This window comes from Amblyomma maculatum, chromosome 2 (assembly GCF_055883805.1).
Source record: "Amblyomma maculatum isolate TAMU_Amacu chromosome 2, ASM5588380v1, whole genome shotgun sequence".
Classification (NCBI taxonomy): domain Eukaryota; kingdom Metazoa; phylum Arthropoda; class Arachnida; order Ixodida; family Ixodidae; genus Amblyomma; species Amblyomma maculatum.
In genome coordinates, this window is record NC_139345.1 from 54301458 (window position 1) to 54325310 (window position 23853).

The 23853-nt window shown below is 42.8% G+C and overlaps 2 protein-coding genes across 2 annotated transcripts; one reads left to right on the plus strand and one right to left on the minus strand.

Moving 5' to 3' along the window:
* Positions 1-2850: 2850 nt before the first annotated feature.
* Positions 2851-8599, minus strand: LOC146198668 (immediate early response 3-interacting protein 1). Its single transcript, XM_084594167.1, has 3 exons — positions 8352-8599; positions 8156-8251; positions 2851-3011 (listed from the first exon to the last, which is right to left on the minus strand). The coding sequence occupies exons 1-3, from the start codon at positions 8440-8442 to the stop codon at positions 2956-2958; spliced, it is 243 nt and encodes an 80-aa protein (XP_084450293.1). The 5' UTR covers positions 8443-8599; the 3' UTR covers positions 2851-2955.
* Positions 8600-8779: 180 nt separating this feature from the next.
* Mat1 (CDK-activating kinase assembly factor) lies at positions 8780-23255 on the plus strand. The gene is made up of 7 exons (XM_084594168.1): positions 8780-8888; positions 9925-10098; positions 12661-12734; positions 13063-13233; positions 15617-15687; positions 18760-18997; positions 22908-23255. Exons 2-7 carry the CDS (start codon positions 9933-9935, stop codon positions 23136-23138), a joined length of 951 nt encoding a protein of 316 aa, XP_084450294.1. The 5' UTR covers positions 8780-8888; positions 9925-9932; the 3' UTR covers positions 23139-23255.
* The last annotated feature ends 598 nt before the right edge of the window (positions 23256-23853 follow it).

Here is a 23853-nt window from a genome sequence, read left to right on the forward strand (position 1 = left end):
TGTCATAAAAAAAGTTAGCCCAGTATGTAGCTCAGGTAACTGGTATATTCCGAAGAATCTCACTCAGAATTAAGGGTTTGCGGGAGCACTGCCTCTTACGCCTAACGCACGCGATCGAGGAACATAAACTAGACGCTCTGATTAGGAGGGCGTGTAAGAAACCACTAGGCATTCCCGCCAGCGTCTCAACTGAGAAACTGTTGAAAGCGGAGGTACATGCGTGGTGTGAAATCGCTACAGCGGTGACGGATGCTCAACTCTGGAGACTCAGTTCGAGGCAATGAGGCTGCTATAAGTCTCACCCGAGGTATCTACACCTGGGCGGCCGTGGAATTACTCTTACCCGAGTACCATGTACTCGCTTATCATGTAAACAGAAATACCTGCTGAACACAGGGATGACGGATTAGACCTCCCACTTCCAGATCGATATCTCAAACCTAAGGAGTGCACTGACTGGAGAAGATTACAAACCAATTCTTTATACACGGGTAAGGAGGGTACCTCCAAAGTTCTGCACCAAATGCGGGATAACAGCTAATTAGGATCATCTCATTTGGAAATGCCTCGATTCTCCTGGGCATATTGATGCAATCACAGAGAAAGAAATCTGGGATGCTCTCCTCCGGAGCCGGACTCCGCAGCAGCAAGCTAGAGCAATCCGTCTGGCACGGGACGCTTCGCGAAAGATATCCCCCTGCGGGGCTCCCTCTCCCTTGGATGCCCCTATTTTAGTATAGTGAACTGGAATATATTCTTACTGATGAGGGAGCGGAGGAGCCTCTACATCGACGGCAGTCAAGTTATCTTGAACTTGAGCTGTAGTTCGTCTCTTTGTTTTCGCCGAAAATATCCACGAGTAAGGAGGATATTAGGGATGGGCACCTTGCATCGCACGCACGCTCTCGTTGCGCAATTACACGCCTGTCTTGGAATGCTTCTCCCGACTAAACCATTAGAGCTCAAATTTTACACAGAAATAACATTTCGTCGGCAGTATTTTATTATGCCAAGTTTGTTCGGGTACTTGAATGATTCGATCATATGTCGCATATTCGCATCATCTGCGGCGACGCTCAAGCAAAACCAGAAGCTGTCCCGCGATGACGCTGGCGGCTTCATCTCGTTCTGCTGGTAGCAACACTGCCATAGAGATTGTGGAGCCCTTTGCCCTCACCCTCATCTAACCCGCCCACTCCTCCTTAGGTCTCAGGTCATCCTTGTGAATTAAGATTTATGAATAAATGAAATGAAAGGAATGTATGCGAATGTAGTTGTTTTGTAGCAGGTTCAAAGAGCTTTATCAATAATAGTAAGCAAAACCGTACCTCGGCCAAAACTGCACTAAATGTGAAGAATTTTGTTTGTATTGCAATAAATCTTTTTAAGCTTGGAAGGCAATGAGTCACTGCTGCGATTGCTGGGACGGTGGCTTGTTTTGCTTCACAATCACTGCAGACAATGCAAATATCCAACTTGTGACCGAATCAGGCAAGCACCCTTAACAAATTTTACATAAACACATATTGACAACCAAATGCCGTTTCTGTGCCAAATTTGAGCTCTAAGGATTCAACGGATTAGTAGAGAGAAGCCCTCTATGGAATATGTGTAATTTCACAACACACTGTAGAGTACACTGAAAACATCCTTGTAGGCACCCCATGCTGGGCCACTGAGTGATCTGCACGAATGCAATGTACAAAGTGCACCAAAAGTTCCTAGTCCACCGGATCTGGCATTGACCACTATATTATGGCACTTAACATGTTTATATTGCTATTTAAGCTCTTAGATGTGAGAATGATACTTTCACCCTAACAAAGATTTTTAGTCTTGGCAATGTCCCAAATGCCCCACTATACAGCTCGAAGACGACAACCTGGCCCGCAAACTTTTGATGCACAGTATATGTACAAGAAAAAATTATTACTCTAAAACCAATGCTGCACAACAAAGCTGTGTATACAAATGTTTCAAATACCTGACAGCTACTGAAGTGCATGATTACAAATGAATACAGCACCTTTCTCTCGAAAACTGGACTTGATTACAAGCTTTGGCTGGCTTCTCAGCACATCAACCACGGCACAAATCAAAGCAAGACATAATAGAACACAACAACAAGAACCAATGCACAAGCCTTTCACCGGTCTCTAATCATTATCCATTTATATTGTAACATCCCTACAATCAGGAATTTTCGGGTTCTTCGAAACGCAGTGAGGTAGCGAGTGGCAACTGTTTTAAGCGTAGCCACAGAGCAAAATTTAAGTGTCATTCGATTTCGCACCCAGTCATTGTGCTCTCGTGTTTTTTTATGTCATTCGTATTTTTCCACCCTTTCTAATGTTGTAGCCACTCTGCAGCACCCCAAAATGCCTATGAATGTTCTTATCCCCAACATAAGCTTTCCTCCCTGCAGGTCATAGATGCATATTTAAAAAAATTGTGAAATCCTAAGAACAGGATCTTGCTTGAATTCAACAAAATATATATATGTAGAAGCAAGCTAGAGGAAGAATGAAAACATGTTCATCCATTTCTTGTTATTAGCAAAAATAGATTCTAAAGACTTAATTGCTGAGAAAATTGAGCTTGAAATTTTTCTCACCACTCGTCTCAAATTTCTAAATAAACAACAAAGATGACTATAGTGTCACTGTAGCCCAGCCTGTGCAATATGCAGTTCCAAAATTATCTAACAATATGTATGTTTTATTACGGACCGTTACTAGCTTGTAACACCTCCATTCTACTGTTGAAATTGTGTCTTTATCACCTGAATGACAACTTCGATTTGTCCTCAGTGCAGTGTCTGTTTGAGAAAGGCTATTTGCAAGTTATAAATATCTGCGAAACCTATACAAAAATAGGCTTTATTACCTCAGACATGCATTTACAAAGTATTGCTCTTTCCCCAAAACAGAAGGAAACACCAGCTGTGGCCACAGGTCATCCAAACAGTAACTTGAAAATGATGATCAAGATGTTGACGAAGATTAGAGGTACTGAAACAGAAGACACAATACATATCAGCAAAACAAAGAAAACACAAAGCAGCAATGCCAGAAAGATGCAAACAAAATGTCACCATTCAGTAAATAGCGAATGCAATGAAATGACAGCACTACTGGTAGAGAACTTCGGTCTAAAATGTAAATTCGTGCACTTGAGAACAAGTTTTTACTCAAAGCATTCGTAAAACTTTTGTAAAAAATATACAGCCCACGGAATTTGCTCTGATCTGTGTAATAAGGCTCGCACATTCCACAAATGAAAAGGAGCCATCTCTAAATGACAGCTTAGCTTTTTAGAAGGGCTTCCAGAAGTTTTGTTACAGGGCTTAAAATCAAACTTATTGGGCCGTATATTTTTGACAGATACTGTAAATAAGGACTACAAATAATAAAAGAAAGATAGGCAAGTATTTGATGGAAGCAATAACTAAGCAGCAGATGCAGTAAACCTGGAACAGGTTTACTGCATCCCGCACCAAACAATAGAATAATAATATGAAATTGATGCAAGAACTGTAAAATGGAAGGTTTAACGTTCTGAAGTGACACATCAGCTATGAAGGACACTGCAGTCGATGGCTCCAAATTAATTTACCTCATCTGGGGTTCTTTAATGTGAGCACACATTGAGCAGCCCATCATTTCGCCTCGAAACTAAAGCTGCTATGGCTGGGACTGAACCCAGGTTCTCTAACTCTGTAGGCAAGCGCCACAATAACAGAATTACTGCAGCAGGTCATACTATAGTTGTGTAAACTGCAATAACATTAGAGCACTGTGCTATTAGAAATCAAGAAACTTTAAAACGCATACTGCATAGATCACCTTAATTTTAAAAGAAAATGTGCTGATGCTGTGTTCCAAATGCCTTATAGTATTGAGATCATAACTGCAGAACAACATTACAAATAAGTATCAGGCCTGGCATCCCAGAATTTTTTCCACTGTATATACAGCAGTCACTGAAAGAATTTTGCAGATATCTGGCACTATGTCTACCGTAGACCACATACACTGTGTAAAAATTCCATCAGAACAATTTGATTTCTCACCATTCACCGCTAATACTTAGCTATATAGTATAGGCGTGATGCTATGGTACCCATTCAGAAGTCTGTATGCATGAATCACATGTATTAGTTGTGCAATTATTTACTGGTGAAGTATTGCCACGTTCCATAGCTGCCCCTTGCCGAGTGAAGTCATGTGCTGTCCCAATTGGTGGAGCCAGGCTTCAGGGGTTGCTTCAGCATTTTTATAAAATAATGAAAAATGCATGCATGTTGCCTGAATGTTAAAACACGGTTAGGAAAATATTATTCCAATGTTTACTTGTGATGCTAAACAAACTTTGCAAAAAAAAAAAAGGGCATCAAAAAGAGTTAATTCATGTTTGGCAAAAACAAAATGTAACATCGCTGTAATGAGGAGTTCTTCATTTAACATCATATACCAAAATACCCTTTTGGAACATTGTATTCTGGGCTTACATAATTCTAAAAAGAAAAATGAAGCCTAAACCAGCATGCTGCATAGCATATTACAGGGGGCATCCACGTGACATCAAAGGCAATGTCAATGCACAGTCAGTGCTGCCATGGTGTTCGGTTCTGACTAGTGCAGTTGCCGGCTGAGCTACTCGAGTGCGTCCATTTTTTTCTGTAACTCCTCATGCCAGCATTGATGTAATGAAAACTAAATCGGCGTCATGAGTGACAGTTCAAACTATCCTGAAAGTCTACATGGTGCGGAAAAGAGACCAATAATATTGAAGAAAAAAAAACGCACTCTGCGGCACAGATTCACTTGCAGTCAATGTGCACGACTGCGTAGTAAATGCTAACCTGTGGCCATGCATAAATATGTGCGACATTCATGAGTTCCTAGTGCTATGAATAAACTTCGTTACAAGGAACCAACAGAAAGCCTACAGATAATTCAAAGGAAACAACTGCTTTGCAAGCAGCTGGGTCAAAGAGCCATGGCTGAAGCAGACGAACTTGCTCTCTGTGCAATTAAATGCGTGCTGTAGAATGCTTCTCCCTGCTAAACTCCTGAATTACTGTAACTCAAATTTTGCACAGAAATGACATTTCACCGTCAGCATATTTTTATATCAAACTTGTTTGGGGTATTTTCCTCGTTCAATCAGAAGAAGTTGGATGTTTGCATTACCTCTGGCGGCGAAGCAAAACAAGCCGCTACCACAGCGATGGCATCAGTGACACCATTTCGCTGTGTTGCGAGCTCGAAAAACTTTTTGCGATGCACAAACAAAACTCAATTTTAGTGCAGTCTTGACAAAACTAAGTTTTGCTCATTATTATTAATTAATAAGTCAATAAAGCTCTTCAAAGCTATTAGAAAACAACTCTGCCCTTCTACATTCCTTCATTAAATCTGTATGTTGCTGTAAACAACATGAAATGGCACCACAGATACCATCGCTAGAACAGCCGCTTGTTTGGCTTCGCAGCCAACACAGGTGGTGTGAACATCCGACTTCTGATCGAATGAGGCAAGTATCTCAAACAAGTTTTGTCTCAAACATGCCGATGACGAAATACCACTTCTGTGCGAAATTTGGACTACAAGGATTTAGTGGTTTAGATGCGAGAAGTATTTATGGCACGCATGTAATTGCACACACATTATTTATGGATCAATTAACATGGCTGCTAATTGACTTATATTGCACACGCAGGTCAATCACTCTTAAGAGTTTGTCGAGCCCTACTTTGAAGGTCAGAATTGCAGCAAAACACGACGGGGAGGTGTTGGCGGTACACTGTATGCGCATGGCTCGAAACGGTGAAGCCTGTTCTCATGTTCCCAACCTGCTCTTTTACATGGAATATGGTGTGTGAGTGCGTGAAAAGCAGTTGTGCACAGATAGTGACAACACCTGGTGCCAGGGCTTATCCGGAAGATTCCAGCTCTGCCCAATGTTTACAAGGGTTTCTTATCTTCTGTGATACCCATGCAGTTGGGCTGTGCCAGCCATACGTACGTGACATCGCACATTGGACAGTCGTTCAGTCGCATTTGTTTGTGCGTACTCTCCGAACCTTAAAAAAGCTGAGATCTTTCACGGAGCTCTTCAGCTTCCATTTCCTGCTCTTTGTATGGCTGTTACAGTCCCGGACAGTGCAATAGCCCATAGCTATAAACCCACTGCTGGTGGGATCACACAACAGCACTTGATCCATATGTTCGCCCTGTTCTTCCAGTGGACATAAATATAGCCGACTGCCCCACAATAGCCGACAATGCACCGTGCACGGCGCATCAGTGGATACCCTCTGTAGGAGGTATTCACATGACGTCATCTACAAGCGGCCGACACGGCATTCGCCACGTGTATGGTCGTGCGTTCGGGTTCCGCAATCAGCCACAGCATTCAACTTGTTGTGATCCGCAGGGTGCACATTTCACGTCTTGTCAAAATTTCTGCATGCGCTAGCAAAAACTATGCAAGTGGAGTACACGCATAAAACAAGAAGAACGACTGTCCTAATAAAAGGTTAGACTTTATGAAAACACCGGCTCGTACTACTGCAGTAACTTTATCATGGTGTGCAGCGTACTCCAAGACCACTGCTTCACACTGAACTCACCAACATCAGACACCTGCCTTGTGAAATTCGGTATTAAGTTTTACAACAGGTGAAGAAATTAAAACGTACAAATCCATGAAACCGTTTTAATTGTTTGGCAAGTGAGCGAAGCCAAGAACCACACGTACATGAGGCTGTCGATGGGTGACACGACGTTTTCAGAGGTGAGCAAATTGTGACGTGTCTGCTTGCTTAGCTTGCATAAACTGTCAACTCTGTCGACTTGCATGTTCATCTTTTTTGCCTGACCAGTAAAGAAGGCATTTACCAAAGGTACTGGTGCATGCATATAACTACCACAACTCAACGTAACTCGCCTGCATCCCGATAAAAACCACTATTCGGCTACAGCTTATGCTGCGACTCTGCTTTGAAACACTAACAAGGCTGCGCAAAAGCTGATTAGCACACCCTGGGTAAATTCGATTTCAGTCCCGGACTGCCCGGGACTACTTGATGACAGCTGTCCGATGTTCGATTTTCCTCGCACAGATCAGAAGCCCCCCGCCCACCACTAAAACTCCTGTGCTGGTGGCCATATTAGGTTAGACTCCGAGCGCACTTTGAGTACTTTTCGTGTTCCTGCAGATGATATCGTTTGCTAAATAATAACACAAGCTCCAGCTTTGCATCTTCGCTTTCTTAAGTCTTAATTTCTGTAGATAGAAGCGTCCAGAGCTCAGAGCACGGACTGTTGTTTGTTTGTGTTGTCATGTTTTTCACCTGTTTTGCTTATCAGCGCGCAGGTCTGACGGCGTCGCAAGCGAACCGCTGTATGTCTTTTCAAATGCTCTCATTAGGTTTCGAATGCAGTGAGCTGGGCCATGGAGGAACTTCGCTAGCAGCAACGGCAAACCAACCCTGTACTGAGTTCTGTAAAATGCTTCGCATTCAGGCATGTGACGCTCCCTTTGCAAAAAACACCGATTGACTGGCGCCTCTGTTATCTATTTTTAGTGTTACACACGCGCCAAAAGATAAACGTGCGTGTGGCGTCACTGCGAAAGAACTGAGTGGTGGTGACATGTTGGAATCGTCTGCTCAAAGCAAACGACGGAAGGTTGCAAGGTCATGTGACCACCACGCTGCTTCCTGTCGGAGTGAGTGAGTGAGTGAGTGAGTGAGTGAATAAACAGCGAAAGCAGAGACCTGTCTCTGTTAGCAAGTTGACCGACTGAAAAATCGAATGTACCCCCTGGTGACACAGCGACAAGGATGGAAATGAAAAGCCTTCAACACGTTTGGGGAGCACAGACTTGTCTCCAAATGGCGGCTGTTAGATATTGTGACGCCACGCATGAAAGGACCGAGATCTCCCTTTTCGTTTCAAGGTAGTTTCTCTGAGCTTCAGAGACCCCTCGTACGATGCGAGAACGCCTCTGACGTCAACAGACGAAGCAACCCACTCAGATGAAAGCAAGCAGGTTCGAGATCTGTACGCATTTGCTTCTTTGCATTCACGTTTTCACGTGCCAAGTATGAGAATGACACAGCCGCGTATTCCAGCATTGTACTTACTCCGCATAACCGTCCGCACAGAATGAATCAGATTGATGATCTGCGACTTCGCGCCGGGATCGAACCCATGCGCAGCTTGGTCCCTGCCCCAGTTAACTGCAACAGACAAAGAATGATTAAAACGATAACACGAAAAAATCAACTTTGACACATCGCAGCCTGTAGACATACGCAAACCGCTGAGACAATTTCTTACTCTTTTTCAGAAATCTTTCTTCATGGAGCACTGCTATGGCGTTGATACATAAAAGCGCGGCTTCGAACAAGTTGTACAGAGTGATCGCCATCAAGTTGTACAACAAGAACACTATAAAGTCTCAAATCTGCGGCACCACGCAAAAGTGTCTTTAGCAAATACGGTACACCGCGCCTACCCGAGAGCAACGTTACTCGAGGGAGCACACGCAGCAGCCACCAGCAGCTGGCAGCGGACTTCAGCACTGCAGATGGCAACTTGGCAAATGACCATTTTTCAGGTTCTCTTGAATTAAAAAAAAACCATGCGAACAACATTAATTCAGGTACTGAACGACATGTTATACTTGATTACGATGGCTATTTTTTTTTTTTTTATAGACTAATGCACATGAATTTTTTTTATCCAAGTTTGTGGCTTCATCACACGTAATTTTCCAGAATCCGATCCAATCCAAGATGGCAATTTGCGCGCATGTTCGCGCTTGAGTTTTTTGATGCGCTAAAGGTATGCTAAAGGCGAGAAGAATCGCGTAAGGTAAGCACTTTATAGTATTCTACAGCTGTGTAACAGCATGCTGGGGGGAAATAAGATGTTTACATAGTCGTTCACTTCGAGTTTACCGGGGAGTGAGCTGTGTAGGCTTGCGCACTTGACTTAATCCGCGAAGCGGGCGGTGCGATACTTCGTTGGTGGCATTATGGACTGTGTGACATCAATAGTTAGCTGCTGATTTAGCGCTGACACTGTCTCCGAGGTGATGATCCACACAGATTATGGATTCCTCCGCATGCGATTAACACCGTTCTCGATTCTGCCTGTCTGCGCCTGTCCCGCAAAAAAATAACGAAAAAAAAAAAAAAACTGCAAAATCGCAATTACCCATAAAGTGACGAATTTGAAACGCCGTTCAGAATTATCATTCAACAGTTCAAGGTCACAATGGCTACTTGGGCGATGAAACAGTTGAAACAGGTCAATGAACCTACTAATTTAGCTAACCTAAACTAACCTAACTTGGCATTGCGTAATTGAGAGGCTGCAAAACAGCATATTCTGGCGTTCAGTAGACCCTGGTCTTGTCCATTTACAGCTCTTGTAACACGATACACGGTAAAACTGTTCATATTTCGTTCTGGCATCTGTATCCTAGCCTAGATGTAGTTACATACCTCACGGATATGCATTAAAAAGACAAAAGATCGGTTGCAAAGTTGATGTTCATTCTTTCAAGCCCTCGGATGAATTATTGTATCAGAAGAAGCAGAAGCCATTCTCAAGTTCAGGCAAAGGCATTACGAAGAAATTTTTGTGGAATATCAGATATACTGGAAAGAAACGCTATAGCTGGACGTACATAGTTTTGAAATGGCAATGAAAAACAGTCACAGCAATATAGTTGTAGATATAAAAAGTGCATTGTCAGTGGCACAATACCCTTTCACATCACAGCAGAAATTTGAACAAATGAAATGACTGCTTTGTAATGTACCAACAGTGTTGTGTATCATTCCAGTTCCCCGAGTTACTTCAAATTGAAATATCTCCCCAAACTTGCTTACAATGTTTTCAGTTGCCACCATGGATGAGCTGGCATGTCCCCGATGCCGGACAACTAAATACCGCAATCCATCGCTGCGGCTCATGGTAAACGTCTGCGGCCATGCCCTCTGCGACAACTGTGTTGAACTTCTGTTTGTGAAGGGTTCAGGAGCGTGTCCACAGTGCAGCGTGCCTTTGAGGAGAGGTTTGTCCTCATTGTTGTTTGCTTGTAACTCTGCGCTATCTCTGTGCCTTGCTAAAAGAAAAGAAGGTCTATTTTGGCTGAACGAATGGTGAAAGATGCCACCGCTGTCACTAAAGTCTGTTGTGTATAATGATCTTAAGTCAAGCCTTGTGCACAAGACTGTCTGAAAGAGCAGTCTTTCTATGTGCTAACAGAATAGAATAAGAATAAGATATATAAGAAGACTCTTCATGCAATGTAAAATTACAAACAGCAAAAAATACGGCCGCACACTTAAAAATAAAGGAACAAACAAAACTGTCAGATGAGCTAACACATGATTTCCTGTTCTTTCCGCCTGCATATCTTTATGGAAGCGCAAAATTTATTCTAATGTATGCATTTAAAACCTGCTTGCGAGCAAACTGATTTGGCCTAATTTGGCTTGTTGATTTTTTCAGGAGCTACTGTTCTCTCTTGTAGAGGTATCAACAAGGGGTACAGTGCAATATAGACACCAAATTTTGATGGCATTTGTCATCTTGTTAATGATGCAAAAAGCATTCCTGTTTATGGATAACTACATGGTTTTCACCTGCGACTGCTAAATATTTTATAACTGAGTTTACTTTTTTACCAGTTTCGGTTTCAGCAGTCGAGAGATGGCTGTGACGTCACAATCAAGTCTAGGTCACAAGCGGCATGATATAAACAGCGATACAATCGCTGACTCTTCATTTGTTATGATTCTGCTTCATGAGGCAGGCTGGCTTTAGCATAGTAGTGAATTCAAATGACTCAGACAAATGACACAGGAACGATTATATCCCTGTTTATTTTTTTATCCATGTGACCTAGACTTGACTTTGACGTCACAGCCATCGCTCGGCCCTTGAAACCAAAATTGAAACAGATGACAAAAGGAATTTTAGTACAAATTATTGTGCTCGTAGACAGATATCACGTGGTGATACGTGTACAGTAACATAGTAATTTCTTACGCATCATTACAAAGGATAATGCTTAAACTCAAAAATAGGTGTCTGTACATCTTTAAAGAACATAACACAAATGTAAAGCTGTTCTTTCCTTATATTTCATGCTTTTTTCCTTGGTTTAGCCTGTACAGTCAGATGTATGAAGCAGAGGTAATATAGTTCATGTTTAGAGCAGGTGTGATGTTGTTACAAGTCACCATTTTTGTTTTTTTTAACTTCAAAATGTTTTATCTGTCTGTCATGGGAGCATAAAATAAATTTTGTAATAAAAAGGAACGACTAGGCACTGCAAAAAGCAGAACCCCACTATAGTCTCGGATATAGTAAAGTTGAACTGAAGTCCCAGTGCGTCTTCCATGGATGACAATACATTGTTCTTTTTTTGCTTATAGTAAAGATATTTTTTATATAAATCGGTTATAGTAAGGTGAGTCTGGCTGCAGAGACATGCTTCCCACAAAATGACATCTCGCACCATTTGTGCAACCTGGGATCGTGAGTCAAATGTTGCTTTTTTTTTTAGAAAAAAAATAAACGGTGTTCTTTTTTTTTTTTGGTTTTTTTTAGGTGGCTTTACCACTAGACTCATCAGCCTTGAGGGAAAGCCAGCTTACGAATGCTTTTGAGCTGTGAGGCAAAGCTTTTGGTGCATAGGGAAAAAAAAATGTTAAGGCTGACTATGAACGCAAAAAGGAGGCAGCGTAGTCTGTTGAGGGAGTAAAAGTGTAGCAAGAAGTAGGAAAGAGAAGGAACAGCCGAAAGTTTGCAGCACATAGCACCAGGCAGCAGTAGCAAGAAGTCGAGGTGCGGCGTGTGCAATTTTGCCGTACTTGACAGTGTTTCGCGCTTTTCTCAACTGTTGCCTCATAAATGACAGAAACAGTGGAAGATGACGTTGTGCTCATGCAAAGCTTTGGTTTTCCTCATGAAATCAAACTCCCGTTGTATTTGTAGCCATTTCTTGATGCTAAAGCGGCACTTCCACAAGGTGTAAACAAAATCTGGTGACTGAAAGAAATTCATAAAGAGTTGAGTAGGATGGAAGGTATTTCAGAGTGTTTGTGTAATTAACCTTAACAAGACATGGTTTGTAGGTAACCATTTAATTACCAGAGAGCATCTTCACAGCGGTCACCATCAACAGTTGATATAGTAAAGACCGTGATATAGTAAAGATTTTTCCTAGTTCGAATGGCTTTACGATAGAGGGGTTCTGGTGTATTGTTCAGGTGTACATAAGTAATGCATCCATGCTATAACTAAAGGTAAAAACTGCTAAAGTGCCTGATTTTTCTGAAACTGCTTTTGTTTTAGTCCTGACCTGCTGTTAAGTAACATTTTGCACTTATAGCACTATGTATTACCAGTTCAATTTAAGTTAACAGTTCTAATCCCTTTCTGAATTTGCGGTGAGATCTACTGCTTATCCTTTAAAATTTACTTCAAGAACAACAATTTAGTTGCAATGTTCTCTGTTTGCAATTCCTTTATTGTACATATATTAAACTGCAAGAATAAACAGTAAAAACTCAATATTATTTTTATTCCAAAATCTAACATGCATTGATTCTTCAAAAACTTGCAGGTAATTTCCGGCTGCAAATCTTTGAAGATTCGAAGGTTGAGAAGGAAGTGGACATAAGACGGAAGATACTCAAAGTATGCTGGTTTTCTTTGTGTTGCTGCTGTGTAATAAGAGAGAACCTGTATGTCAGTCTATTTATGAAGACTTAGGCTAGAAGAGTTCATCGTTACTTCTCTGTTTGTCTTTTGTAAGGTAACCTCTTTGCCTTTGCTAAGCAGTAATCGTAGCATTAGCTCCCTAAGCTTTCAGCTGAAAATATATCTCATATTTCTTACGATTGAATGATAGCTCTTTTTACAGTCATTTGGCCTCCTTGTCTGTGGCCTGACAGAACCTGAAAGGCGCTGCTGTTCTTCCTGAGAGAACCAGACTGCATAATTGCTTTACTTTCTGTCTTTTGAGGACTACAACAAGCGGGAGGAGGACTTTGAGACCCCGCGAGCTTACAACGACTATCTCGAAGAAGTGGAGACAATAATCTACAACCTGGCAAATGAAATCGACGTCGAAGCAACGCGACGGAAAGTCGAGCAGTACAAAAGGGAGAACAAGGCCCAGATACAAAAGGGGAAGGTATATGCAGCCACCGCTTTGTCTTTTCAGTTGCCTTTCATTTCCTTTCATTAAGTGTTCTTCCCACATAGTTTATACTTTCTTTAATAATAATTGTAGGGATATGTTTTAAATGATGGGTTGCAGATGTACTTGAATGCAGAGAATAGTGCAGAAAACAGACGTTGACAGGGGGTAGGCTGATGTTTTTAAAGATATAAAGGCTCCAGCATGCCCGACTTTCTATTTTAACTCGTGCGTGGCAGTTGAATGCGGTTATTGAAGGTCTGCTTGGCCAGTGGAGAGGTACAGGTATTTGTTTGTAAGGTTCAATGGGCTTTATCGCATTATAAGACTGCGTCTCCGAGAGGCCGCGGAATGAATGTTGTAATGATGGCATATCACCTTGAGTGCTCTTGAGTTGTGATGAAACGTGCAGTGCTGGAGTTTCATTGTTAGTGTTCCTGGATTGAAGCCTAAATATTTGTAATTTAGCGCGTTACTCTTCTAATGCACCTACTAAATTAAAAGCTCGATGCACTCTGAAAAAAAAATTGTAGGTGAATGAAATCATTATGATCCCTGTAGTAGTGGAATTAAATTGTTTCCGTTGTTTATGATTCTAGCTGCTACACAGCTGGGGTGGTATTTATGTTATTTAGATTAGGGGGTGGTTAGAATCAAGTAAATACGGTAATTAGATTAGAGAATTGCACAGCCTTAATATGAAGCCCAAGCCTGGGCCAGCCAATTTATTGGTCTACTTAGCTTGGACTGGCCCACAGAGGACAAAGTGAAGCTCATCCTAGGCCCATTCTCACAGTAACACTCACAATAAATTCCTCGCTGTGAATAAGTGCACTCCTGCTGCAGAAATAGAGCTAGCTGAGGAAGCTAAGACAAATGTAATGCTTGAAGAGATTTGTTGGTTTTTGTTTCAAAAGCCAACAAAAGGGCGTGATAATGAGGCGTGTTCCCCCAATCTGCTTTTTGAACAATGATCTCTTAGATGCACAGAGATAACATAGAGGAAATCCGCAGTTCCAAGAGCTAAATAGAAAGGTTGCATACACCTGAATAGACTACTTTGAGTTGCCTGAAGATTTTTATACAGTCATATTTATAGCCCACTGTATTTAAATAATGAAGCGCCCTTATTAAAGGCTGTATATAAGGATTCTCGAGACTAACTGAATCCATTTTTTGCTCTCAGTAAAAATTTTTTCTATGGCTTTTTCTGGATGTGTTCATGCATGTCTGGAAGCAGAAGACATATATTGCTGAGGAAATAGCATCTAATAACTTTTCTCACATCTTTATTCAAACTCCTGATCCCTGCATCAAAAAGGACTCTATGATCATGGTTTTGAAATGAATGGCTATGTAGCTTATCCTCTGGGGTCTGCTGTTAATTTTTGATGCACTCCAGTTTACCTTTTAGCTTTGTAACGTTTATTAGCTTGCAAAACCTCTTTTTGTTTATTGAAAGTAGTGCGTTTAGTACTAGAATGCATGTAAAAGGAAAGAAGACAAAATGTTTGGTTTAACATTTTTATTTTCTTTGAAATACTAGTACATAAGGCATTTATACATGTAGATCACTATTTGGAATTTGCCTTTGCCTCCCCAAAAATTTATAATTCATTTCCTTCTCTCGTGTTGTTTCAATTGTGACAGCGGAATGGGAGCTATTGATGTCACTGATGGGTTGAGACTATGTTCATGATGCCTGCCCCAAAAGCCACCCGGGGCAACAAATAAGCATAAATGACTTTTTGTCTCTCAGCATTGGCTCACCGCACCTGTGATGTAACTACTGGTTAGCTGTCCAAACCAAAACTGGAACAGCATGAGGTAAAAAGCTGATTTAACTTATTTGAAATCTTCACACAGATTTTATACGGCAATCCAGTGATGTCTAGCGCATCACTCCAAAAAAAGAACAGGGTAAAATTTAGGGCCCCTACTTGTGTAATATACTGCTAATAATAATAATAGTAATATACGTATAATTCTGCTTACTAGTTGTGCACATATGAAAATGGTGTCAGATTTTACATGTGAGCAGTCTTTAGATGGTAGTGGCCTGGAAATCACTGGTTGTAGCTGAAATGGAGGCTGCATTCTGTTTCAGAGAACGTTCTGTGTATGAGACTATGCCATCCAGGCTCAAGTTCACATATAGGTGCGGCAAAATTATCTGTGTAATGCTCACGTTCACTCATAAGCGCGATTTGTCATCCGAAGGTATATTCAGTGAGTAAAGGTGTAATTAACTTAGATTAATTAAAGCAGCATCCTTTAATTATAACTCAGCTAGTTCAACCTGGTTTCCCTCTTATAACGAGGTTGAAAAAAAACTGGCATTGGCAATAACATCTAACCCTTTTTATTCTCTTGGCAGCTTAAGGCATCAAAAGATGAGGAGTACTTGGAGGAACTTTTGGAGCTGGAACGACAGGAGTCCGAAATGAGGTATGGTTGGAGATAAATGTTTTCCCTCATCTGTATATTGCTTGTACACATTTCCCAGGATCAGCCTTATTTTATTGCAGCATGTTAAGAGCAGGTCATGAAGACTTACATAGTTCGAACTAGAAAATAATTATGCAGGGTGTTTCCCATAACCTGAATCAAAGTATATTAACATGATATCATTAAGAAAAGGCAGCATTGTTCCTTCGGTGGTGGTGTGCAATGAAACTCTCATCACGTTTTGTCATGCAAAAAAAAAACATGGTGTCACACATCAACCTGTGGAATGAAAGTGATTTACGGAACATGACATGTACGTGATGTGAACTAATGATTGCTGCATGTCTCAAATAATGTAACTTCATTCATTAAATGGTTTGATAAATGATTTTTACTTAAAAAAGAAAACTTTCAGGAACCTATGATTTGAAAGTCACACGTGCTACTCCGATGCCATGCATGCATGCGTGTATGGCTTGGATACAAGCGGTAGTTTATATGTATATGTTGTGCGACCTTTGACATGAAGTGGTATTAAGTATATATGCATTAGAAAGGTTCTAGTTATGGGAGCAATAATTAAACAAGTTGCGAAGTGCATGGTGGTACTTGGCAGAGCGGCACCAGCAGGCGTGATGTGATGCAAACCCCTATGATCTGATGTACACCACTGCCTCAAATGAATGGCTTGTGAGTAGTATAAAGTGCACATCGTATTTGTTTGATTTTTTTTAGTGTGGAACTTGCACCTGGGCGGAAGGCGGCTTTGTGTCTTCATCATTCTCTGTTTAGGGGTGATGTTGGCAATATAAGCCGTGCATTTTCCACTAAGCCGGGCAAATTTCCACTCCCAGTCAAGGCACAAGACATTGGCTGTTACAGTGTGCCTCGGTGCCATTGTCGCACCTGGTAAATCTCCCATGTATGCATTTGTGTCCCCAGTGCTCCGGTGACAGTAACACAGTGCGCGGTATGCAGAGTACACCATGTACCGACGCTGAAACCATGTGCCACTTGCCGCCAGTGGCAGGGCCAGTACCAGAGTGTATGGGCAAATGGCAACAAGTGTTCACATGTGGCACCTCAGTGAGGACTGCGCTTAAGCCTGCTTAAGAGCTGAAATGGCAAAAGTCACTTTACAGGACTGTTTTCACTAACTGCATTGTCATTGTCATCCCTGTTATCGTCATCATCACCATCGCTACTGTCAACAAATACAGTTATTGTCATTGCTACTATCATCATTATCATTGTCACTGACTACACCGTCGTCATCGCTACTATTATGCTCACGCTAGAGAAGGAAAACCATTTGTTTCTTACGAGCCTTGCATAGCCTAGTGGTTTGTGCGCTCGTCTGGGGATTGGAGGGATAGTGGTTCAATTCTCTATGGAGATGGAGTCTTTTTCTTTACTATCAGTTCGTGCAAACATTCCTTGCAAAAAATTCCTATGGACAGTTCCTGCAAGCCATTATGCAGCCCATCAGCCTTTTAGAAAGGCTTGTGCCTTAACAATGATCTGGAACCTTTGATGTCATCACTGGTCATGTGACCGTCGCTCTGCAAAATAATGTTACGAGCAGTGCGTAGAAAACAGTTGTGCAACTTGTGCTCTCTTTGAGAGCATATACAAGAACATTGTGCAGCACTGCATGGGTGAACCACTTGCTGATGCGGTCCTTGTATTGAGATCTACACAGTGCGCCAGACTCAACACCGGAAGTACATTGGCCAGCGGTGCCTACAAGCAGCGTGATAGGGTTCAACTTGGATGAAGTTCTCCCTCCTTTTCTCATGATAGTACTTTGCCACAAAAACTGGATCAGTTATTTCTCAAGCCCCTTCACAATGCAGCGAAATACTCTTGGCCTCATTATAGATATTAGAAATTTTGCATAATCAATTGTAGTTATTAAGTCAAATTAACAGTTGCTGTGAGAAGCGCCACATGACAGCAGATAATGTGCCATTGGCTTCACCAAGCTGTGGCTTCCACCTTCCTTTTCTTAGATCCTCGGCTCAGGCTACATGAAAGACACTGTATAGAATGCCCAAGTGAGCATAGCCAATTCATAAATGTGGCTGAAGCACCGTCGCACAATATAATAACTTGCTACTGCGCAGGAGGAATGTTGGTGAGACTCAAAACACCCTTATGGCAAGGCACAAACCAGTTACCAGCATGGTAGGTCACCAGTACATACGAGAGAGTGTTAGAGAAGGGTTCAGAACACCAAGATTATGTTGACGATACGAATCGGCGTTGAAAATGGTCCCGGATGCAAGATGAGTACTGGAAGACATTAGGGCGGGTGGCGTAGTGAAATGGAACGCTATCAGGTGGAAAGGTTGGCAGGGACTCGAAGCGTGTAGGCATGGCTTCTGCCTAACTTGAGTGGAGGGCAGGGTGAGTGGAGACATGTTTAGCAGCTGGAAGAGTGAAGGCTGAAGCAACCATGAGGATTGGCACTGCCAGGGGTGGTAAAACAGTTTGCCGTTGAGGGTTTGGAACCAGAGCAGGAGTGCAGGGATGCTGCAGAAGCACCAATACACAACAAGGTCCGTCTTGCAGTCGACAAAAGTGCTGGGGCACGGCGTTGACAACTGAAGTCTGGCCAGAAGAGCAGGTGGTAGCTCACAGCTGGCATGCTGATAACAAAGAAACTTGGTAATCACCTGATTGACATAGAAGTGGGAGTTTATCAGCCTCACAGCTGGTGTGCTGATAACAAAGAAATTTGGTAATCACCTGATTGACATAGAAGTGGGAGTCTATCAGCCTCACAGTTGGTGTGCTGATAAAGAAATTTGGTAATCACCTGATTCAAGTAGAAGTGGGAGTTCATCAGCGCCAGCTGCAAGTCCTTGGCATAGAAAAATGGTACGGCGGATGACGAAGGAAGGGTTGATGATAGGACTGGAGGAGCTCAAGCTTGCCTTGAATGTAGTTCGCTGGCTCCAAGTGAAACTGTTCAGCTTGATTAATGTGTGTTGCCGTCAACCTAGGTAGCTGTTTTGTGATTTCACAATGCAGACGCACAGGTGTGATAGCTGTGAAAATTTTTCGCAGGCGTGACCAGCTGGCAGAGGTGGAGAAGGCAGCTCAGCGTGAAAAGTTGAAGCAGAAAGAATCGCTGATTGATGACCTCATGTTCTCGGACCTACCGGCCAACAAGATTCTGGCCAGCCACGGCGATAAGCTCCGTCAGGTAGCTGGTCCCAAACCTCTACCTCCCAAGCCAGTTGCCGCGGAGTTCTCCACGGGGATCAAATTCCGTCACAAAGAGGCTTTCCTGCCGGTACCAAAGGTCCGTTTCTTTCTTTCTTTTTTTTTTTTTGCTCCATGTAGTACTATTTTGTGTCGTACACATTCTTCATCGTACCGCTCTCTGATACTGCCAGACATTGACATAGATGCACAGACTTAATATTGTGGTACAGCACCTTGGGGTGGCTTCTTAGCTCCCGAGCAAACATATTCTGTGTCCTTTCTGCCCAAGTATGTAGTCGCAATACTAAGCTTGCCCAGTGTATGTGCTGCACTCACTTAATAGCTTTCTCAAATGGCAGGTTATGATGAAAAGTAATGGAGATAGCCAGACTAATATAAAAATCTCAAAGCTTTTCTAATTGCGGAAGCACTACAGCCTGCTCACTTCCTCCACCAAAGTAAATAAAATGCTTATGTGACAGTGGAAGTCACAATCTCACCGTGACAAGGTCAGCTTCGTGCTAGCTTAAGGCTCTGCTTTTGCTACTACATTGTTGCTGCATGACTGTAATGCGAACAATAAGTATGTTTGGACTTTAATTTTATAGCAACTGCATTCACTTGTGGGAGGTAGTATATCGCCATGCTTTGCGTCATATGATTATTGAGCAAGCCCTAATGCATCGCTCATAGCAATGCTCTTTTTCACCAGTAACAGATTACGTGTAAACCCTTCGTCTATGATATTCACACAAACGAAATTGCAGCGGTGCCGCTTCAGCTAAACAACAGTTGACCCAGCTTGGGTTGCGCCTTTGGTGTTCATTTTACATTTCCTAGTGGGCCTTGCCCGGGTTGTGCCTGTGGTGTTCATGCATTTTACATTCCCTATGTTCCTTGTGCATTCACTTCTGTGGTAGACTGGTAGCATAGTTTCACTGGGTCTAGCAGAAGTTGGTGGAAGACATTGATTGAGCATACAAGCATGTATCTACAGACATCAAACCAGGGCTAAGGGTGGATTAGAAGTTGAGTGGAATATTGTATGCATGCGATGGGTTCTGTTTGTATGTGGTGGCAAGTAGGTGAATGAATCAATAAGAGCATCCAAAACTTTATTTGGGTGCTCTCAAATGCAGTGGCTAGGACATGTCAGTTTCTGTTCAGTATATATATCCAGGAATGTTTGTTAGACACGTTTGGTCTATGCCATGCATTCTCGGAAGAGGTGTGTATTTCGCCTTGTATCCCATCTGGAATATTTGGGACAGGTGGCCAAAATTTGATTCATTTGCAAGAGGTTACTTAATGTCTGACATTTTGATAGTGTCGGTTTTTGTAGTCTGGTTGCATGCTTGGTTTATTCAAACATTGCTTGCTGTAGAAACGAATCTCTTGCGCGCAATTATGGCAGCAAGTTCTAAGATGCACACTGGCCATTGTATGTCTAAAGCACAGTGAATCGGTTAACTTCTTGTGGTGACATTATGTTATAGGCAACCTAGCCTTTATTTTGAGCTTGTTTGAAAGGGGTATTGGTGTAGCTTTTGATTTTGGCACTTTGAAGAAGCAAAGAGGGTAACTTGAAAGCATGATAATACAGTCGAACCCGGATATATCGAACTCGAAGGGGATCGCGAAAAAGTTCGATATATCGATAATTCGATATACAGAAATTGGCTTGTGACGGCACTTACGATGCGAAAAAACGATACCGTATTTGCCGCGTAATCAACCCACTCGCATAATGAACCTACTCTCCACTTTTGCACCCGAGAATTTGAAAAAAAAAAAAAAATGCGTTAAGGCCAGCTCGCTCACATGCAAGCGATTGAGCGATCTCAGCGACAAGCGGCAGTGACAGAGCGAAAAATTTCCAACTTGTTGGAACTGCGTCCCGCTCGCCGCTCGAGCCACCCCGGCAGCTCAGAACAAGGTTTCTGTATCGCTGCGGCAGAAAATCGCGAGCGTTCGCGCGTCACCCCGTTTCGGTCGTCGCATCCACAGCTCATTTCTTGGCAGCGTGCCAAGATGTTGCGCAGCGATAACGTCAGGGTGCGTTTATCTTTTTATAGCTCCTCCGGTGGCGGGGAGCGAACTTGGCAGAGTGCCCGTGATGGCTTGATTGCACAAGCCTGTTCGATTTATCACGCCGCGCTTGGGGCGGGCGTCATGATCGCAGCAGCTGACGGCGTGCTTCCGTTGATTCATACATGCAAAGATAAACGGCTCCCGCCAAAAAAAAAAAAAAAAAAAGAGCCTGCCGCTTCTTAACGTCCGCAGCCGCCATATCTTACGCTACGTCGCGCGCACAGCGCAACGATAAGAAAGAATGACTCTCGCAAAAAAGAGAGAGAGAGAGAGAGAGAGAGAGAGAGAGAGAGAGAGAGAGAGAGAGAGAGAGAAAGCTGCCGCTTCTTAACGTCCGCAGGCGCAATAGCCACGTCAGCCGCCGCACGCAGAGGGTTCGCCACACACGCTGGAGAAAGCGTCCCACGTCTGTCTGAAAACGGGCTGAGCTGGCTTGGCGCATGTGTAGCGCGTGCTGAAGGAGAAAGCTGCGCAAAAGAATGGGCACACGCGCGCACATGGCTTGCAAACGTAATGTGTTGACGCGCGGGAAACGATAACTGCAGATGCGCGCGCCTTTGGGGAATGGGCGCGGCGCTGTCCAGAACTGTCCCCTCTCATTCCTTCCGCGCGTGGCTTGAAAACGTCACGCGGCAAACGGCCAAGGGTGATGCGATCGTCTTTGGGGAAGGCACACTTTCCAGTGCGTGGTGCGGAGTTCGATATATCGAACGACCAGCGAAATTGAGTTCGATATATGACGCGGCTTTCCTATACTTTTACATGGGATTTTCAAGGGGATATTCCGTGAGTTCGATATAACCAAAATTCGATATATCCGGGTTCGATATAACCGGGTTCGACTGTATTACTGGACATATTATGGCTGCTCTTTGGAAGCTATTTGAAAATCAATATACCATTTGGTCATTCACCTGAGCATTCATGTAGTATTTACAAGACACTGATGGAAGGAAAAATAATGGTGCTATTGACACTCATATGAACTACTCGTGCGATGTAAAAGTTTATCTCATAATAACGGAGTGATTACTCACTGGCATCCACCTAAGCCCAGCCATATGGCTACAAAGCCCTACTAAAGCCTTTCTCCTTGTACTGCAGTGCCTCCAAATACAGCTGAGGCAATGGAGAATAGGCAAATTTGGTAGAGCGACTGCCCTGGAAAGGCGTTGGCCCAGATTTAAACCCCGGTGCAGGACAAAGTTGTCTTCAACTACGAAGGTCATGAGAAAGCTATATAGCCTTCCTTTTTAGCTGTATGGCTGTGCTTAGGTGGACGCCAGAGAGTAATCACCCCCTTATTGCAAATTCCACTCCACCTTGGGGGATTCCTCTAAACTGTGGACTAAATGTTTTTCTCATGCTCATTTAGACACGATAGTTTAACCAGTGACCTAACGTTGGTGGTTAACAGCCTGATCAAACATGGTTAAGTTGAGCCAAATGGACAGCTTTTGTTACATGACATTATGAATGCTGATAGCATTTAGAATTGAGACAGTACCAATGGTGGTTCCTCATCAAAGGCAAACACAAACTGGCAATGTACGAATGTACTTATATTATTCTTTTAATACAACCCGATGCATAAGCTTCAGGACTTTTTTGGTCAATGTAGTGATAATGAACTAGACTCCTTGTTTCTTTCCCTTGGTGCCATTAAATGTAGTGATAGTTTACTCTACACATTTGCTTCATATGTCGTCAGGGCCACGGGCCTAGTTAAGGTCTATACAGAGTTGCAGCTAAAATGTTCAGCAAGGCTGCCTTATTGAGCAAGCTTTATGAGTCTGGCGTGGGACTCCATGCGATCTGTAGATAAATCATTTGAAGTCCCGTTGTTGAATTTTTCAACAGGCGTTCTTCTATATCCTATATGTCACACCTTGTACTGAGGAAGGCTTTTGTTGTAGGTGGTTGAGGGTCCCTTGTACAAGTACACAGCCCTCGAGCAAGACCTTTGTGGACCAGCAGCTCCAAGCCTGGAATCTCTTTCGCCATCCGGCTACACAGCACACGTCCGGGCCACAGTGGAAGCAGAGGAGGCGGGTGGCTTCCTGGCATCGCTGGCATGCCAGAGAGCACTGCAAGATGCCTTCTGCGGTCTCCACTTCAAAGTTCCTGACGAAGTATCGTCCTCCTGACCTGCCTTCGATGCAGGCTCAGCCCACCGCCCATCTTCACTGCATGTGCTTGAATCACTCAAAATTTTAATAAGCAATAAATTATTCACAGCATAGTCTGGGTGAAAAAGTGCTTGTTCTTAAGCGTTAAATCAGAGCCAAAGCCTCCCCTCAGGCTGCAACGCCTCTCCAAACAGCTGAGGCAACGGAGAGTAGACAGATCACTGCAAATGCAGTGTAGCCATCATAGTTTATGAATGCTGGCTGTTATTGCCCATCACTTTTGGCACCTTGTGCAGTGCTTGCAGTGCAGTGATCCACTGGGGTGTATCCGTGAACTAAGTCGTAGTACTAATGCATGGTTTGCCTCATGAAGTGATTTAAAGACTTTATAAGAATGTCAACGCACTGCCACCTCAGAACTTTACGACCACAGTCGAAAGGATTGGTGGGTAGGAAGATAGATACCCGAGCTTTTTGCTAAAGAAACTTCTCTGATTTACCAATCTTAACCCTGAAATTGTCTAAGAAATGCATGGTTTATGTGGCACTGCTGCCTTCTAGAGTGACCCAACCTGCCCATGAACAGTAGCACTTTGCTTTTTGGATCTTTTAATAACAGCAAAGAAACACAAAAGTGCTCTATATTTTTATCAATATGTTAATTAGGTGAATTGGCTGATGTCTAATGAGGATTGGACAAAACGAAGAAACACATATAACGCGTAGAGAGTGC

Excerpts from the sequence above, each read along its gene's own strand:
- LOC146198668 (XM_084594167.1), bottom strand. The coding sequence starts at position 8,442 with ATGGCGATCACTCTGTACAACTTGTTCGAAGCCGCGCTTTTATGTATC. Across the intron at positions 8,252-8,351 it reads AGAAAGATTTCTGAAAAAGA|TTAACTGGGGCAGGGACCAA; the intron begins GTAAGAAATTGT and ends TGTCTGTTGCAG. Across the intron at positions 3,012-8,155 it reads TGTGCGGACGGTTATGCGGA|TACCTCTAATCTTCGTCAAC; the intron begins GTAAGTACAATG and ends CTTCTGTTTCAG.
- Mat1 (XM_084594168.1), top strand. The coding sequence starts at position 9,933 with ATGGATGAGCTGGCATGTCCCCGATGCCGGACAACTAAATACCGCAAT. Across the intron at positions 13,234-15,616 it reads CCCAGATACAAAAGGGGAAG|CTTAAGGCATCAAAAGATGA; the intron begins GTATATGCAGCC and ends TTCTCTTGGCAG. Across the intron at positions 15,688-18,759 it reads CGACAGGAGTCCGAAATGAG|GCGTGACCAGCTGGCAGAGG; the intron begins GTATGGTTGGAG and ends AATTTTTCGCAG.